The following is an 18418-nucleotide window of genomic DNA, read 5'->3' as shown; positions in this document are numbered from 1 at the left end:
CTGTACTGGGACACAGCTCTCTGGGATGCTCCCTCCAGAAGCTCAGCCCAGCAAGATGCATGAACGTGGAGACTGCAGGTGGAATGTGGCTCTAATCTAATTCTAAACCCCTAAAGATGGAAACAGTGTTGGGGCCCCTGCTCAATTTTGGGTTTCAGTGTTTGGACTGGCCAATGGGTGTAAGAAGCAGACTTTCCAGGAAAGCTCTGGAATTCTAGGAAAGGTGGGGCTCCTGGAGCCCACTTATGATAGAGTCATCCTGGTCTAAAACACAAGCCTTGCCCTGAAGGGCTGGCTACCAAACAACTCCAGTTCTTGTTCTAAATGCTGTGGGCAAGAGCAGAGAGAAAGAGAGAGACAGAGAGAGGAAATGCCAGTGGACTCCGAAGCTGGGTCTGTTTTCACAGCAAATATTACAGCAAAATGTAACAATGTGCCTGAAGCAATGTTCCCTGATAGAGGGGAAAACTCAGGCTCTTCCTCCTTAGAGCAGGGTCTTCAGAAATGGCTTGTGGATGGCACCCTTCACCATTAAATGGAGTATTCTAGGGCAGAGACAACTTTATGAGTCATTGAAATCTCTGGTTTTTCATCATGGCGACAAAAATACCCTGGTCAGGTAACATTAGACGGATTTCTAGCCTTGGTATTTGGCATTTCCCTTTCAGACCCATCAGGCCATCCTCTTATAGAATGAAGAATATTCTATAAGCAAAACAGGAATGATTAGGGAAATCCAGTAGAAGTTAGGGGCTTTCAAGCTTTTAAACAGCCCTCTTCCTACTGTGAGAAATATATATATTTTACATTGAAAGCTTGAAGCTACACACATATTGGGACACATGTGTGCGTGAAGAGAAAGTCCCACAAATTAATATTTACTGGGTATGATGCATTCTGATATTGTCTACTTTTTTTCAAGTCTAGTTTAGACTATTTGACTCTCTTCCATTCTACTCCATTTTAGTTCTTTAATGTGCTGGCTAGAACCCCTAAACTTAAGTGCAGGATTTATGAATGATTTCAAATCCTAAGATGGAAGAGGCCTGGATCCCTGAATCACCACATGGAATGAGCCACCCAGGAGAGCCACCTGCCCAGAAATATCTGTGTTGGACTGACTGTGTTATTATATTGAGCCACTGAAGCTTTTAGGATATTGGTCTCTGCTGTCAGGCGCCTGTGTTTCCCTAGCATAGCACCTGACATACAATAGACATTCAAAAACTTTTACTAAATGACTCATGGCATTTATTCTCCCCAGACAAATTTCATTCCTGTGGTAGTAGCCAGTTGTCGGTTGAGACTCCTCTGACTATATCACATCCTCTTACATTAGCTGGGACATTTCTGGCTATGCCTGGAGGTATAACTTTGGATACATAAACATAGGGAAGAAATATAGCTAGTACTAATCTTACATCGATGTCACAGTTCCTTTCTGACCCCACAGAGCAGTTCTTATGCGCATTGGTGATCCTTCTTTTCTAAATGTTAGGGGTGGCTAGATAGAATAACCAAACACAACTAACCAAAAAAATCCATTAATTAATTTTCCTATCAACTATACAATTATTTTATATCTGTATTCACAGTGTGACACTACTCTGAATCTTCCTCTCACTGTTTCACTCTGCCTCTGTCTTAGCTACCACAGTTACAAGCACAAGAGCTCATAGAGGTGACACTGGAATCCTGAAATGTTTATTTCTCTTTCAGGCACCTCTGGGCCTTATTGGTAATAAATTATATTCCAAAATCAGGTGGCATGTCCCACTGGCCTGGGATTGTGATATAAATACATTTACTCGGGATAAGTGTTAATTTAGGGAGATCCTTAACACAGGATGGCAGCAATGAACAGAAGTAGAATAAGAATATTCTGTGCCTACAAGTATGTGCTTTACAGGACCAGTATATCATCTCAGTGTGAAGGTATCATATTCACTTACAGGAACTTTTCGTTTGGTGACTCTGACTTCCCACTGTTACTTAAGGTCTTTATTTATAGCATTCAATCAATAGGAGAAGAGCACATGATTTCCTTATAGTTGTAAGGTTCCAAATTCAACAGACCAAAATACAGACATTTCTCTTTAGGAAGTGTGATGCCTGACTTTGAGGAAAGTAGCACTTCCTTGGGAAGCTGTGATGTCCTGGTTTTCACCTACGCAAAGGGGTGAGTGGGGGCTCCTCTTTCTAATTTTCCCAAAGACACATTGAGTTGTAAAGCCACTCACCCTTAGTGCTGTGTTCACCTCTAGGAGGGTTCTTTCCTGATTTTCACAAAAGCCCAGTGCCAGCTAGCAGCAACACTATTTCTTGGGCTGAAATGTGATAACATGTAATATTCTGGTTTACTTGATTTTTTTAGGGCACTGTAAGCTTTATTTCAGATAGAACAGAGACTTAAAAACAGCCAAATGGCAATGAGAAGTCATGTCCTGATTCTGGTGGCATACCTTTAGCCAAGGGCTCTACTGTGATGACTTCACTGCTATTGCCTCTCCCGGCTGACGTCACAGCCACCACCCAGACACTGTACTGACGGTTCCGGCTCAGGTTAGGGATTCTGTAGGAAAATGAGTCAGGAGAGGCTTCAAACTCGCTGATCACCTGTGGGAGGAGACAGAAAGGTTCCCACATTCAAGGAGGTAAAAGGCACATAGGAATTTCCTAGAAGAATGGTTAGTCACACATTACCTATCATAAGAAACAAAACCCACCACTAATCCTTCTCTAAAAGGCTGGATTTGCTATCTCCACATATAGATCTATCTCCCCATAGTCTACATTTCTCTATAAAGCAGCTTTGACAGCCACTGATGAGCAATTAAATTAACTACTTAAATTATGAGAACAGACCACACATCTGTTTTTAGCTGAGACAGAGTAGCAGGAAACAGGTTTTCCCTCCTACCAGAAACAACTAAAGAACACCAGTTACCAAGGCTTTGCACACGAGGTATTTAAGGCCAGTGGTCTGTGAACTATGGGGGACAAATGAGGCAAGGCATACGATTGCAGAGATTCTAGGCCATGGCACAGGGAGGGGAGCCCAGGAGGGGCTCCTTGAGTCAAGGAGACAGAACTGAGAGACCAAGTGGGAGCTTACACATTGGTCCTGTAGAAGAGAGAGCAAGGCTGGATGTTTCGAGAGGGATGCTCTTAGGCATGTGATTTCTCTAGTAGATGAGTGCACTGCAAATTACCTAACATCTAGTCTAAACAGCATCACTTATCCATAAAGGGTACAGAATTAAACCACTTTTAACAAGGCAACAGGTAAAAAAAAAGAGTGAAATGGGAAAAATATGTCACTGAGTGTAGCAAAGCAAATCTATTAGATTAAATCCTTGTCCTTAATGTTCAGCTGAAAATGCTTATTCTGAGAAAGAGGGAGGATGCATATCACTTTCTTATGAAACATTTCCTCAGTATTTTAGTATGATCTATAAAGCATTGATTATATTTAGATTTTATTCATTTTCTATTTATTGGATACAAGATTTTCCCACACAATGATCTAATTGCATTTCAGCTGACTTGCTAATTTCTACATACATTTCACTATGTGACACTCCCTTCCACATTCTGGGAATGCTCAATGAGAAGAAGAGATCAATTTTATTTCCAGGCTTCTCCTGACACTACAGTGAGGAGGATACACCAAAGACTGTGGCATGATACATGAGCATGGAGGAATAGAAAGAAACAAAGTGGAACTTGACTCCCAACCACCACAAGATAAAGAATGTGGCATATAGAAAAGGAAACGCTCAGTGTTTCTAAGGGATTAGTGAATCAAATACGGCAGAAGGAGACATTTGTGGGGAGGGGAAAAAAACCTTTCCTAACATTTAAATACCTAAATATTTGATCTTCTTCTAGTAGATCTTTAACTCTCCAGGCTCATCATCTTCAGAGCTGACAGGAATATTAACTATTCTAGAAGATTTTTGTTTTTTAAGTGAGACAAGGAGAGATAGTGAGACAGACTCCCATGTGCACCTTGACCTGGATCCACTTGAAACTATATGGGGCTGATGCTCAAACCAACTGAGCTATCCTCAGCACCAGGGGCTAATGCTTGAACCAACTGAGTCACTGGCTGTGGAAGAGAAGGAGCAGAGGGAGGGGAAGAGAAACAAATAGTTGCTTCTTTAACTTGTGTGCCCTGACCAGGGATTGAACCTGGGACATCTGCACACCAGGTCAATGCTCTATCTACTGAGTATACCGACCAGGGCCTCCAGATGATTTTATTGTGTGCAAAATGTGAATTAATCTGAAATGCATGATTATAATTGGGCTAAACATTTGTTTCAAAGGAAGATTTAAGTGTTAATTTATGATCTGAGGAAATACAAACCCAATCAACGTTAGGAAAGCTTTGGTGCCAGGCATATGACTTGCAGAGTCATGGTTCTTGATAGGGAATTCTGCCCCATAGCTCACTTTTCATTCTTCTCTGCCTGGCATGATAAAGTGGACAGGACAGCTGTGGACAGGGTCACCAATTAGCCTGTGCCTACCATACATTCCTGTTAACCACTCGAGAGAAAGTCTGTTCTTTCTCATCTAAAATGTATTTAAACATGTTAATTCTATCAGAACCTGTAGATAACCTAACATTTATTAATTAGCCATTCTAAATGGAAATGGTTCTAAGAGGCAGCCAAGTTATTTATTTCTTGGTCTATCAGAGATTACAGAATAGAGAGTGAGTTTTTTCCACTAGCCAATGTAACATACCAGGACCCATCCATAATGTTCTGGAGGGAAGACTTTGGTGTTCTGTTTGAGACACATATTTAAAATATAAAACATTATCCAGGCTATCTATGGAGCTATTACTAATTCTGCACTTAGAAACACGATGTTCATGGTTTTCACTGTTCGGTAGCACACCAATAGAACTCCGCCGGAAGCGCAGAGGTCCATGTCTGATGCTCCACAATAAGAGGCACAGACCGCCAGGCGCCCAGACTTCCTGTCTCACACATCGCCACTTTGGGTTGTGGTGAGAAAATTCATGTAAGGACTCTTAGCTCCAGGTTTAGTAATAGCAAGAGCTCGTTAATGGTCGTGGAGTTAGAAAGCATAAGTATTTACTTAGTTCAACCCCAGTGTGTAAATTACAAGGTAAGTCTCTGTCCCAACAGAACAAAAAATGATCATGGCTCGGCAAATGGAGGATTTAATTAAAATAAGGCAAGATAGGATTCTGACATGTTTCTGCTAAAACTCTAGGAATGAAATCATTTGAATTTTTCTTCTAACAGGATTTCTCTCATCGAGGACAAGATTAATAGTGGCAACATGCCTAGAAAAATAAGTGGAAATTTCAAGAGTTTGATTTTTAAAAATATTTATACTAAGTTTCTTTTTCTTTTTTTAAATAAGATGTCTAACATATTTGCCTCCCTAAAATTGTACCCAGTGTGACTTTATCAAACTAAAAAGCTTTTGCACAGCTAAAGACAATAAGAACAGAATAAAAAGATAAACTACACAATGGGAGAATATATTTGACAGTGCATCTGATAAGGGGTTAATAACCAAAATTTATAAAGAACTTGTAAAACTCAATACCAGGAAGACAAACAATCCAATCCAAAAATGGGTGAAAGAAATGAATAGACACTTCTCCAAAGAGGACATACAGATGGCCAATAGGCATATGAAAAAATGCTCATCACTAATCATTAGAGAAATGCACATTAAAACCACAATGAGATATCACCTCACACCAGTCAGAATGGTGCTCATCAACAAAACAACACAGAGTAAGTGCTGGCGAAGATGTGGAGAAAAGGGAACCCTCCTGCACTGCTGGTGGGAATGCAGACTGGTGCAGCCACTGTGAAAAACAGTATGGAGATTCCTCAAAAAATTAAAAATCGAACTGCCTTTTGACCCAGCTATCCCACTGTTAGGAATATACCCCAAGAACACCATAGCACTGTTTGAAAAGAAGACATGCAGCCCCATTTGCAGCATTGTTCACAATAGCAAAGATCTGGAAACAGCCCAAGTGTCCGTCAGAGGACAAGTGGATTAAAAAGCTTTGGTACATATATACTATGGATTACTACTTAGCCATAAGAAATGGTGACATCGGATCATTTACAACAACATGGATGGACCTTGATAACATTATACTGAGTGAAATAAGTAAATCAGAAAAAACTAAGAACTATATGATTCCATACATAGGTGGGACATAAAAATGAGACTCAGAGACATGGACAAGAGTGTGGGGGTTACAGGGTGGGAGGGAGGAGAGGGAGGAGAGGGAGGGGGTCAGGGGAAGGGAGGGGCATGAAGAAAATCAGTTAGAAGGTGACGGAAGACAATTGGACTTTGGGCAATGGGAATGCAGCATAATCAAATGTCAAAATAACCTAGAGATGTTTTCTCTGAACATATGTACCCTGATTTACCAATGTCACCCCATTAAAATTAATAAAAAAAATTGTACCCAGTGTGGAAAATGCATCTAATGGTATAAGTGTTACAATCCCTGAGCCAGACAACACACATTCAAGTGGCCTGCCTTTCTGTTTCATTGTGTTAGGTCTGGTGGATAGAGGCATGAATCTCTAAGGAACTTGACAGTATACTCAGAAGAATGGAAAGGTCGCTGGAAGGTTCTAGTGCTTCAGTGTAACCCCATGAAAAGCCCAGGGGCAGTGTCTTCCAGAATTGCTTTCATTCCAGAATTATTTTGCCTTGTGGTTTTGGTGAAGTCTTTCTCTTTTAATGCCTAAACCAGTATATGACATAAAATTGGCCAGCATGAGCTGCTTTAGAGGCTCTTTAGTAATTTCTATAAAACTGGATGCTTCCCCAATAACTGCTGAATTCATTTCCAAATCCCTCACACTATTTAGCACAACAGATGAACTTGTAGAGCCATGTAAGCTTTCTCTAATCCCCTCCCTTGGGCGCCCTATCTGCCTTCTGTTTGTGTCTCTTACAATCCTTATATTCATTCTCCTTTGGGTCCTAGCCTGTGTGCCCCTCCCATCTCTCCCCTGCTGCACAGCATTCAGGCTCTCCAAGGGTGGTCCTTCCTCACCCTCCCTCCAGGAAGCCACAGGGTCCAGGTCAAAGCCCTGCAGAGTCGGGACCCACTAGCTGCTAACTGGGTTGAACTGAGGGAGTGTCTGTGGTATTAAATGTGTTTCATAATGACCTAGAAATCATTTGAATACAATAAAAAATAAGTAGAGGGCAGGCTGTTCAGATCAAATTATTCGGTGTGTCTGATGGATATTAAAAAAATGCCACTTAAACATTCAATTAATTTTTTAATAAAAACTTAATTAATTTTTTAAATAAAAAACTAATTCTACTAAGAACTATGGTACTTTAAAAAGCACTATATTTAATTATTAACACAGTAAAAAAAAAAACTCCTCAAATGCTCTGATTTCATAGATAGAATGCTCACAGCAGTGATTTTTTTTTTAAAAAACCTCCCCTAAAGCAGAATAAACAAAATGGATAATTCTTTTAATTCTTGGGCAACATTGCTCTTTCAAAATATATAAACTTCTGTTTGGTGGCAGAGAAACGGCCTGGTTGACATTAACAATGGGCCATTAACCGGATCAATTAAAAACAATTTGCCTCTGTTTTTAAAATTCTTATGTAATATATATACTAATTCAATTTATTTTCATTTTATTTCACTATTTTCATCTCTAAAAGCAGATAAAATATAGCACAAAGACCTTCCTAAAGGGATAAGATGGGTATTCAGCACTTATAGAAAAAATAGTACATTAAAAATATTTGTTTTATATGAATCAATTTGGGTGGTTTCTTCTGCATTTTACTGAGATCTCTGTAGTTGCTATTTTATACATGACCATGGCTATTTAAAAAAAACAAACCTTCTAATCATAACATATTTTACTTTTTCTGCCTTTCAAAAATAAAAGTCATTGTTATAATGTATTGCTAGTGAATTAAATTGATATCCAGAAAAAGCATGGAAGAAACTAGTCTCTCCATGCTACTGTTCAAATCAGGGGCAACTGCCTAATAAGCCAAACTGACATGCCTTAGATTTCCCAGGCACTTTCTAACAGAATCATCTCCATTTCCTGCAATCTTGCCTTATCACTTCTCCTTTGTCCCACCCTCTGCCATGCACATTATCTGTTTGTGACTGTGCTTTACTAACTTGACTGCTATCACCTATTCAATAAAGTCTTCAAAAAGACCTAGTTTACCATCATATAACTCATCACATGGAAGAAAGAAACTAGTGAGACTGGGTAGGCTATTATTGGTAATAAAAAAGAATATACACATAAAATGCAGTATTGGAAGAAAAATAGCCATTTTCATTGTCTTAACTGAAAAATATTTGAAGCCAATTTATTTCCTTAAATAGTCCCACAAGTCTGTGTCAGGCCAAATAAAAAAGAAGAGATGGTTTCAAAGCTGGACTCTATTAGAACTGGTCGACCCAAAGGACATTGTACACTGTGGCTTCGGAGTAGCAGCCAGGGCATGCACTCCACAGGAACTGTGCTGTCCGCCTGGTCTGAATGAGCACCACTGCAAGGCCAGGAGACTTATTGGCAATTTCTCTGCAAAATTGGGCAGGCTGTCTTGCAAAATTAGGTTCCAAATGAGATTTCTAGGGCTGGCTTCTCTTTTCTCCTGCTCCATAAAGTCCAAAGTTGGGCTTAGGATTCTCAAGGCCAAGGTTTCTCCCAACTTGAAAGTGCATGTCACCAGCATTTTAACCAATTATAGCCTCGGGACAGTTTCCCTTAATTCCCAGTGAATTTTTATTTTTATTTATTTATTCTTTTTATTTTTCCAAAGTTAAAAGCGGGGAGGCAGCTTGACCAGGCAGTGGCACAGTGGATAGAGCATCGGACTGGGATGCCGACGACCCAGGTTCGAGACCCCGAGGTCGCCAGCTTGAGCGCGGGCTCATCTGGTTTGAGCAAAGCTCACCAGCTTGGACCCGAGGTCTCTGGCTTGAGCAACGGGTTACTTGGTCTGCTGAAGGCCCGCAGTCAAGGCACATATGAGAAAGCAATAAATGAACAACTAAGGTGTCGCAAGGAAAAACAGATGATTGATGCTTCTCATTTCTCTCTGTTCCTGTCTGTCTGTCCCTATCTATCCCTCTCTCTGACTCTCTCTCTGTCTCTGTTAAAAAAAAAAAAAAAAAAAAAAAAAAGCAGGGAGACAGTCAGACAGACTTTTGCATGCGCCCTACTGGGATCTGCCTGGCATGCCCAATAGGGGGTGATGCTCCGCCCATCTGGGGTGTTGCTCTGTTACAGCCAGAGCCATTCTAGTGCCTGAGGTGGAGGCCATGGAGCCATCCTCAGTGTCTGGGCCAACTTTGCTCCAGTGGACCCTTGGCTGCGGGAGAGGAAGAGAGAGACAGAGAGAAAGGAGAGGGGGAAGGGTGGAGAAGCAGATGGGCACTTCTCCTGTGTGCCCTGACTGGGAATTGAACCTGGGACTTCCACATGCCAGGCCGATGCTCTACCACCGAGACAACTGGCCAGGGCAGGGATGCCCAGTGAATTTGAATGATCATTGCAATGATTAAAAAAAAGAAAATTAAATTACAGATTCCACAGAGAGATTGAGAAGTTATTGGCTGGTTCATTGAGAATGGGTTAAAAGAGGGGGAAGAATGACCTTTTTCAGAGAGACTATATATATAAAAGATAACATACCACATCTCCACACCTGAGTCTAGATCTGATCATGTCACTACCTTGTGCAAATTTCTTGACTTCTCTCTTTCAGCTAAAAATAGTTCAAAATCCCCACATTGACCTATACAGTTTTCCACAGTCCAGCTCCAGCTCATGGCCAGTGTCATATTCTACTAACCCTACCCTGTCCGGTACCTGAGCCATACCCACACCATGTATCGTAAAAGTGTGTGTGTGTCTGAGCTCAGAGTCCAGCTCTTTACCCCAACAGCCTGCCACCATCCCCGGGAAGCTCGCTCCCTCTCATCTCAGTGATCCTCAGAACTGATTCTCAACCTCACTTTGGCGTGACCATAATCTCTTATGTTATTGTTTGACAGGGGCATAGTCGGACCCCCATTGTGGCTTGTCAATTTAAGTGCAAAAAGCACAGTCCTTGTTATGCCTTTGAAAAACTCAGAATCATGCTGAAATAGTGGATGTTCAGCAAATGTTGCATTGAACTAAATTTTACGGATGATGGCTGTGAGTCATCCTATTGAGCAGGGGTCAGGAACTTTTTTGGCTGAGAGAACCATGAATGCCACATATTTTAAAATGTAATTTCATGAGAGCCATACAATGACCAGTGTATGTTATGCATTATCCAATAAAAATTTGGTATTGTCCCAGAGGACAGCTGTGATTGGTTCCAGCAACCTGCAAACATGAACATGAGTGGTAGAAAATTAATGGATTGTAATACATGAGAATGTTTTATATTTTTAACGTTATTATTATTTTTATTAAAGATTTGTCTGTGAGCCAGATGCAGCCATCAAAAGAGCCACATCTGGCTTGTGAGCCATAGGTTCCCGATCCCTGCTATAGAGATTAAATTGTATAATGAAATTTCTGCTTAATAAGGCTGGAAAGGGTGTGATAATTTGTGGGATGCTTTCTATTTTAGCAGGAGTTAGATAAAATGCCTGTGCATTTAGATCACTGACAGGAAAATCATCCTTCCGTAGTTCTGCTTAATGGACCTATGGGTGGGTCTCTTTCTTCTGTAATGACAAAGCTAGAAATTATGGAGATGCCAAAAGCTGGCCTAAGAAAGCAGTCACACTTCATTTACACATGTGCAATGAGTTACTTGTGCATCGGGGCTTTGTGGAGAGAGCCTCTGTGCACAGGCCCGGGCTGGGCTCTACACGCCCCTGGGACCCACCAGCTCTTCCTTTTGCACTCTGCACCTGAGCATGCCCTCATGTGGCTGGGGAAAACCTAGACAAATTTCTTTGAGAGAAAGCTACTTCTGAGCATCCCAGACCTATGAAAACCAATTCTGGTTTCATAAAAACTCCTGGGAAGTCCATTTCTGATGTTTCCTTGGAAATAACTTCTACATTTCATGGCCAATTCTGATGGAAATGGTTCTAAATAGCCTTTATGTTTTGTAATTTACATATATTTATTAGACTTTGATTTTTTTTTTCAGGGTGTGGGAGACATTGCATATTATCTTTTATAAGTAGTCTTCTGAAAACAGTCATCCTTCCCCCTCCTTTAATTCATTTTGCTGGTTTCAGACAATGAGACCAAGATTTACCTGGTTCCACTCCTAGACATCAGACATTGCAAGCATGTAGTCTACTGTCAGGCCACTCACAAAATTTCAAATTCCATCTTTTGCTAAACTGAACGGAGAAAACACCATGAAGCAAATGCATACGATTAGACAATGGATTCCACACCTTAGAGAAAAGAGCCTGTGTCTTTTGACAAAGTGCTTGGGGACTTTGAGAGAAAATTTACATCAGTAAGGAGGTTAGCAGAGGGCCCCTTATAAAAAAGATGGAATGATAGACATGCTGTGTGTCCTGAGTTACCCTCTCACGTTCCACATTCAGCTGAGATCACTTCAAAGGAAAAGCGGTTCAGATACGGGAGTAAGAAAAATACACAGAGCTAGCACTGCCCTCTGGTGTCCACCTGCCGCATAGGCAGCCATGGATGAGCCTCCGGAAATCTGATAGATCCAGTTTTCTGACTTAAAATAATTACACAAACTAAAGATGGGGAGGAAAAACCCCCACTTTCTAGACACTTAGAATTTCTTATCAATTCCAATGAAGGAAACATCATCTTTCAATAGAATTGATAAGAAACAGAACAACAGATGGGATTTTCATGTGCTCACCTCTAAAGTTGAGTGTATTCATTCTCTCTGATATTTACTTATAAAGGCAATTTTTTGTTTGTTTGTTTAAAACGTAGACGTTTCATGGGAAACCTCTGTAGCTCCCACTCAATTTTACTGTCAACTTAAAATGACTAAAAAAAAGGACTGTGAGAAAAATAGGCTTTGTGTCCTTCGATGTTTGAAGTAGAGGAATAGCAAGGGGCATGAGAGAGGGAATAGAGTACTTCAAGGCCGCATGGCAGACCACAGGCACTGTGATGACCACATCCCCAGATCTAACATGGTTTCCAATATGCTCAAAAGGCAGCACAGAGTTTCTCTCCTGGTGGCTGTAAGACCTCTGCCAGGTGAGAAATTCAGGTATTTTCCACCTTTGCTGGTTGCCTTGATCTCATTTCTATCATTTTTAGAAGAGTTTTGTCAAGAAGGTACTGGGTGGTCAAATTCCAGTGCTCTGTGCATGATGGGATGTGGAAATCCCAGGCAGATGCTTTCTATTCCATTCTGCAGACTGTTTGATCATGACTTCAGGAGAATAACTCTTCCTTTTTTAGTGTGTGACATTCATAGGCTGCTTTCATGGGGACTTACAGGGTTCCCAGCATTCACAAAGCCTCAGTCACTCAGGACTAATTCCAAATAAGCCAGGTGGAATTTTTTAGTTTAGAGGTAAAGACCAGGTTGGGAAATCAGAGACAGAGTGATGCACTGGTGTTTTCTGTACCCTGCTAGCCTCTTTCTAGCACGTTAGAGTCAAAATAGCAAATGTGAATCTGACAGCAAATAGGTTATTGAATGCATGAATGAATAAAAATAAAGAAGCATTTCATATTATCATGGAGTATGGGTAGTCTTTACTCAGCAATAATACCGTCTCTCTTTGCTGATATGGTGACAACAATCTTGTCTCTGTCAGGGCTAGCAAGAGCGGTCCTCAGTGAGTTAGTTGCCTCTCTGAGTAGAGGAATACAACTGGCCAGCATTTCAACTGGGCATCTGCACTGCTTTGCACCTCTGGGCTTTGATGGTAGGGTTCAGCAGGTGAGAATGAACAGCATGTTTGAAATCAAATAAGAAACTCACAAATAAGTTTTGGAACCCAACTTTGACTATCTTCTATTAAATCTACTTCAACTCCAGAGATGCCACTGCTGACATCTACTCAGCAGAACACACAACTTGCTATTTGCAGCAAAGAGCTGGCCCTCAGGGTGCTGCACACATGCTCGCCCACCTCCCCACCGTTAGGCATGGCCACTGTCTACAGCCCTTGGGGACTCCTACAGACACTAGAATTGGAAAAACATATCACGTTAATTAAAGGATCAATGAACACATGAGTTAGGAATGTTATTCAGCCTTGAAAAGTAAGGAAGTTTTGACACCTGTGATACCACGGTTGAATCTTGAACACACGATGCTAAGTGAAGTAAGCCAGTCACAAAAGGACAAATGCTGTGTGGTTTCACCTACATGAGGTCCATAGAATAGCTCAATATATAGACAGAAAGTAGGATGGTGGGGGCCAGAGGCTGGGGGGGTAGAAAAGGGGAATAAGTGTGCAATGGGGACAGAGTTTCAGTTGGGAAAGATAGAAAGTTCTAGAGATAGATGAGGATGATGGCTGCAGCAAGAGGAGCGTAATTAATGTCACAGAGCTATACACTTAAAATAGTAAAAATGGTGAACTTAAGGTACAATATTTACCAGGATAAAACCAAAATAAATTCACATATATTCCACAAATAATTATTGAAAGGTTATGCATGTCAATTCTATACTGGGAGATATAAAAATGGATTAGATATGGTACTTACCTAAAAAAAAAGTCATAAAAATTTCCATGGAAACATCATTAATTTTGGTGAACCATTTTTTCTTTTCTTTTCTCTAAAATTTCCCTTTTGTAGCTGGTCTAAGAAATATTTTATAGGTATACTTTGCTGGTGGTAATATTAGTGATAACAAATATTGCAGTTTGAAATATTCAGTACTCTGATTTTTAATTCCTTCATAATGAGCTCAACTGACTAGTCAGTAAAGGTCTTTGCTCCTCATTAGAGTCCCTCTATTATAATGCATGAATGAATAAAAATAAAGAAGCATTTCATATTATCATGGAGTATGGGTAGTCTTTACTCAGCAATAATACTGTCTCTCTTTGGTGATATGGTGACAACAATCTTGTCTCTGTCAGGGCTAGCAAGAGCGGTCCTCAGTGAGTTACAATAGGGTCTGCCTGCTGCTGCTTCTTAGTGGGGATGGAGCAGGAGAAGAGGTCAGGGTGGGAGAGAGGGGTAAGGAGGGAAGGAGGGAGAGGGAGGTGGGGGGAAGGTATGAAGTGCATCTAGTCATGAGTCCAACAGCAAAATCAATAGGTGTTGTCCACTGACTATCAATTAAGGCACAATCAAGGAGCCTGGGTTTTGATTTGGATAAGCAGCTGGCAGTTTTGTGGGAAGTCACCAAATAAACAATAATTCTAGACAATTGTGTCCCTTGGGATTTAGACGTGCATTTTCAAATGATGCACAAATGAGGATGTTGCTGTGTGTGTGGAGACAACAGGGGAAAAAGAAAACCACTGGGCAGACCCAAGTAGGTGGGAAGCGAAGGGACAGCACTGTCCCCAGTGAGCCCTTGCTGCTGTGGCTGAAGAGGCTTGAAAGGCACTTGGTTATTTACCAACTTACTGTGGGGTAGGGGTGGGAGCAGAACACAGTGTACTTCCGGATGATGCCGTTCAACTTGAGCGGGGGGAGCCAGGACACAAAGACCATGGAGGCAGAGGCCGCGGCTGCCTTGACGCCTGCGGGAGGACCTGGAACTAGACACGAGAGCCACAAGTTTAGTCCCAGCCATGTTGCCAACACCTGCACTCAGGCCCACCTCCCTGATGTGACCCGACCCTGCCCCACCCCCTGCCAGCTGGACCCCGCCACACCCTCTGCTCAGATTTCCAAGAGTCAGTGCAATGAGTTGAGTTGTGTTTCCTTAAAATCTGTATGGTGAGGCTCTCACCCCAGGGACATCAGAATGGGACCTTATTGGAGATTAGGTCTTCACAGGGGTCATCAAGTTAAAATGCAGTCATTAGAGTGGGCCCAGATCCACTAGGACTGGCGCCCTTAGTGAGAAAAGGGAAGTGTGCACATATACACATGTGCGCAGAGAGAAGATGGTGTGCAGAATAGGGAGAAGGCAGCCAGGGGGACAGGCCTGGAGCCAGTTCTCCCTCCGGGCCCTTGGATGAACCAGCTCTGCCCACACCTTGATTTTGGACTTCTGGACATCAGAACAATGAGACAATACATTTCTGTTGTCGCAGCCCCTGGTCTATGACATGTTGCTACAGTAGCTGTACAAACTGACAAAGGCTCTCTCTTCGAGCCCCACTATACCCCATCCTTGGGCATGTCCTCGAAGGGCTCTATTTTAGCAAGAATCTTGCTAGGTCAGATGGTAGATGACAGTCTGTCTGGGATGTATTTTCTAAAGACACTCCTTGTCATCAGATGACATTTTGGTCATGGGCAGTTGTCATGAATTTGTGCCCATTGCCGAGTGAATGTCTGACTCTGGGTTTGACCCATTGCAGTAAAGAGGGCCACTGTAGGCAACTGTCTCCTGCGTCCTCTCAGTGTGCCGGGACTCCCTTCTGCGTTGCTGCTGATATGCTGACTCACAGTCCAACTGCCACTGATTCTCAGGCGCCTTAGACCTACCAGGTCCCCAGCAGGGCTTGCCCTCCTCTCCCAAGCCTGACCTCCTCCTGTCCCTCATTGCAGAGAACAGCACAGCTATCTCCTGTTTGCAAATGCCAGAGCCTAGAATTCTCTTCTCACTTCCCCTCTGTCCCCCTTAGTTGATGAGCGAGATTGGTGTGGACTTGAGACCTCCTCATGGACATGCCCAGTTAGTGGTTGGGCTTTCCTGGCTCAGTGTGCTCACAACATTGGGCCCCTTTCCAGGTCCCTGGAAGTCGCATACTTCACTCACCCCAGAATCTTGTTACATGATGATCTAGGGATTGGGGTTCTTTCTGTCTGTCCTTAAAGAAGCAAAGTACTATGCTGTGGAGGGCCACATGCCAGGGAACGGCGGGCAGCCTCTGGAAGCTTAGGACATGATTGCAGCCCTAAAACCACAAGGACCTGGATCCTGCCAATAACCACTGAGCCTGGGAGAGGACTGGACCTCAGGGAAGACCACAGCCCTCGCCCATACCTTGGTTTCAGCCAGTGAGACCCTGGGCAGAGGACCCGGCTAACCGAAACTGCGCCCCTGACACATGGAGCTAAGTTTATGGTAATTTATTATAAAACACAGAACACGAATCTACACAGTTAAGGCCTCTGATAATGTGTTGTAATGTCAAACATCAAAGTTGTTCTCAAAAAATACCGCCTTGGTTTGAAGTCTGACAGAAGTCTGACTAAGTGCTATACAGATACTTTATTCTGCTTTACTTTTGTCATAATCCCTTTCCTGGCCTTGGTGATCAGGCATAGGCAGGCGTGTGTGTGTGTGTGTGTGTGTGTGTTCGTGTGTGCATTTATGATGTGTGTGGTATGTGTGTCTATGTGTGTGGTGTGATGTATGTGTGTAGGGTGTGTGTGAGTGCTGTGCTGTATATGTCTGCACCCATGCATGCACATACGTGATCCGCCACAGGAGCCATGGGAGCCTCAGACCCACAGTGGTGTCTTTGAGCCGTGAGCGGATGGGATGATATCGGATGGATGCATCCACATTGCACTCAGCACAGCCCAGCAGTGCATACATGCCCCTTTCTCTTTCCATTTCCACAAAATCTGGTATTTTGCTCCTACTAAAGCAGTGGCTTTCAGATATTCTTTAAAGTAGACAAATCTTTTAACTCAAGTCTCATGTGGGAAACTGCCATATAGCTGTGGTGAAGTGGAGTGGCTCTTCTTGAAGTAGAGCGAGGAGCAAGGCGTCCCCACTGGACCTCGGGGCTCACCCCATCCAGTGGGGCCCCCCGAGCCCATGGACTTTACAGGCACCTATATGAGAGTCACTGCGGTAGAGGGTGCTTTGGAATCTACACGGCTGAGGATCTTCCAGGACATCTGGTCTGTTGTGCTGCTGGTGTTCCCGCAAGTGCACAGAGCATGACGCAGTACAGCTGTGCGCTGTGGGCCCTGCGATCCTCAGCAGTGTTGACTGACTAATGAGAGGGTGAGAGACAGCCTGATGCCTGTTTGTTTCTCACCCACTCAGCTCCACTTTCAGCTGACCCAACAAAGAGACTGTGAACCACTGGGGAGGGAGCACCAACCACACGTGACACCTCCCACGGGCCTCTCCCCACAGGGTGCCTTTCAGAGTGATGTGCACTAGTGAGGCTCTCAGGAAATCTTTGAAAGTGAGCACAACCATCTCTCTTTACACACGCACAACGTCTACTTTTGCAGAAGAGGATCAGGGCTGAAGCTACATTATGCCCCGCCCCCACCCCCACCCCCACCCCCACCCCCACCCCACAGTGAAAGTAACAATTGGAAAATTTATAGATGGTGTTTTGTTTGTGTCCTCTTTCCTCACTGCTTTGCTCCGGTTGTAGTCTCGGCAAATAAAACAGCATTAGGATTACACAAATGTTCTCGAATTCAGCATCAGCTGCCTTGTATACAAAACAGAAAGCCAGACCAGCACACATTCTCTTCTGTTCTTGTAGCTTAACAGAGGTGCATGGTCTCATTTGACTGGCAGTCCTGGGAAGGGAACCTGAAAGTTGAGAAATTATCATATACCCTGAGAATATGTCCAGGGATCAAAGGCTATATTTATGAACCTGAGACTTAATCTGTGGGCCCAAGAAAACATCTATGGACCTTGGAATATGTCTATTAACAAAGAATCCTTCTAGAGGCTGAAAAAACTGTTTCAGGTACAGAAAACTTGCTCCATAAACAAATGTTTTGATTGTAAACTATCCCCTGCAGAAGTAAACATTTTGTCTTATTTTTGATTCTATGTATTTCTTTTATCTAGTATTTAGTTATTCTGTCTTTCTGTGTTTTATTAGAAAGTGATAAATTTTTCCATTTTAAGATGTCACTGAACACCACAATTGAAACCTGTAGGCCTCCTGACACTGAGGAGCTAGGAACCCTAGTTTAGGAAATGTATTGGAAATAGAGGATGAGATTCACTATTTCTTGTTAATGTGATTAGTATTTCCTTACATGTGAGACACCAATGACCATGGAAACTTCCACCTGTGCCCACAACAGTGCCTCGCTGAGGAACAACTTTATGAATATGGGAAATTATTATTTTACTAAAATTTTACCCATATTTTTACATAATTTAACTGAAGTTGATGGTGTATTCCAAACTTCAAAACCATAAGGCTTCATAGTAGATTAATACACAAGACCTATGCTTAACTTTATTAAGCATTCCTCCTATGGTCATTAGCTTTTGTGCCTTCCTTCAATCAGACACAAAATTGCATTTGGTTCTAGAAACTGCCCAAAATGTCTATTTATATTAGACA

At 42.4% G+C, this 18418-nt stretch overlaps 1 protein-coding gene across 1 annotated transcript in view; it reads right to left on the bottom strand.

The window, feature by feature from the left end:
• The window catches only part of DSCAM (DS cell adhesion molecule), a 691848-nt gene that overhangs the window by 67201 nt on the left and 606229 nt on the right, over positions 1 to 18418 (bottom strand). The window contains exons 20-21 of the mRNA XM_066259344.1: positions 14586 to 14719; positions 2463 to 2616 (exon numbers count right to left, since the gene is read on the bottom strand). Coding sequence (XP_066115441.1) covers positions 2463 to 2616; positions 14586 to 14719 — 288 coding nt within the window. The remainder of the gene's footprint in view (positions 1 to 2462; positions 2617 to 14585; positions 14720 to 18418) is intronic.

This window comes from Saccopteryx bilineata, chromosome 2, assembly GCF_036850765.1.
Source record: "Saccopteryx bilineata isolate mSacBil1 chromosome 2, mSacBil1_pri_phased_curated, whole genome shotgun sequence".
NCBI lineage: Eukaryota > Metazoa > Chordata > Mammalia > Chiroptera > Emballonuridae > Saccopteryx > Saccopteryx bilineata.
This window is presented reverse-complemented; position numbering and strand designations above follow the sequence as displayed.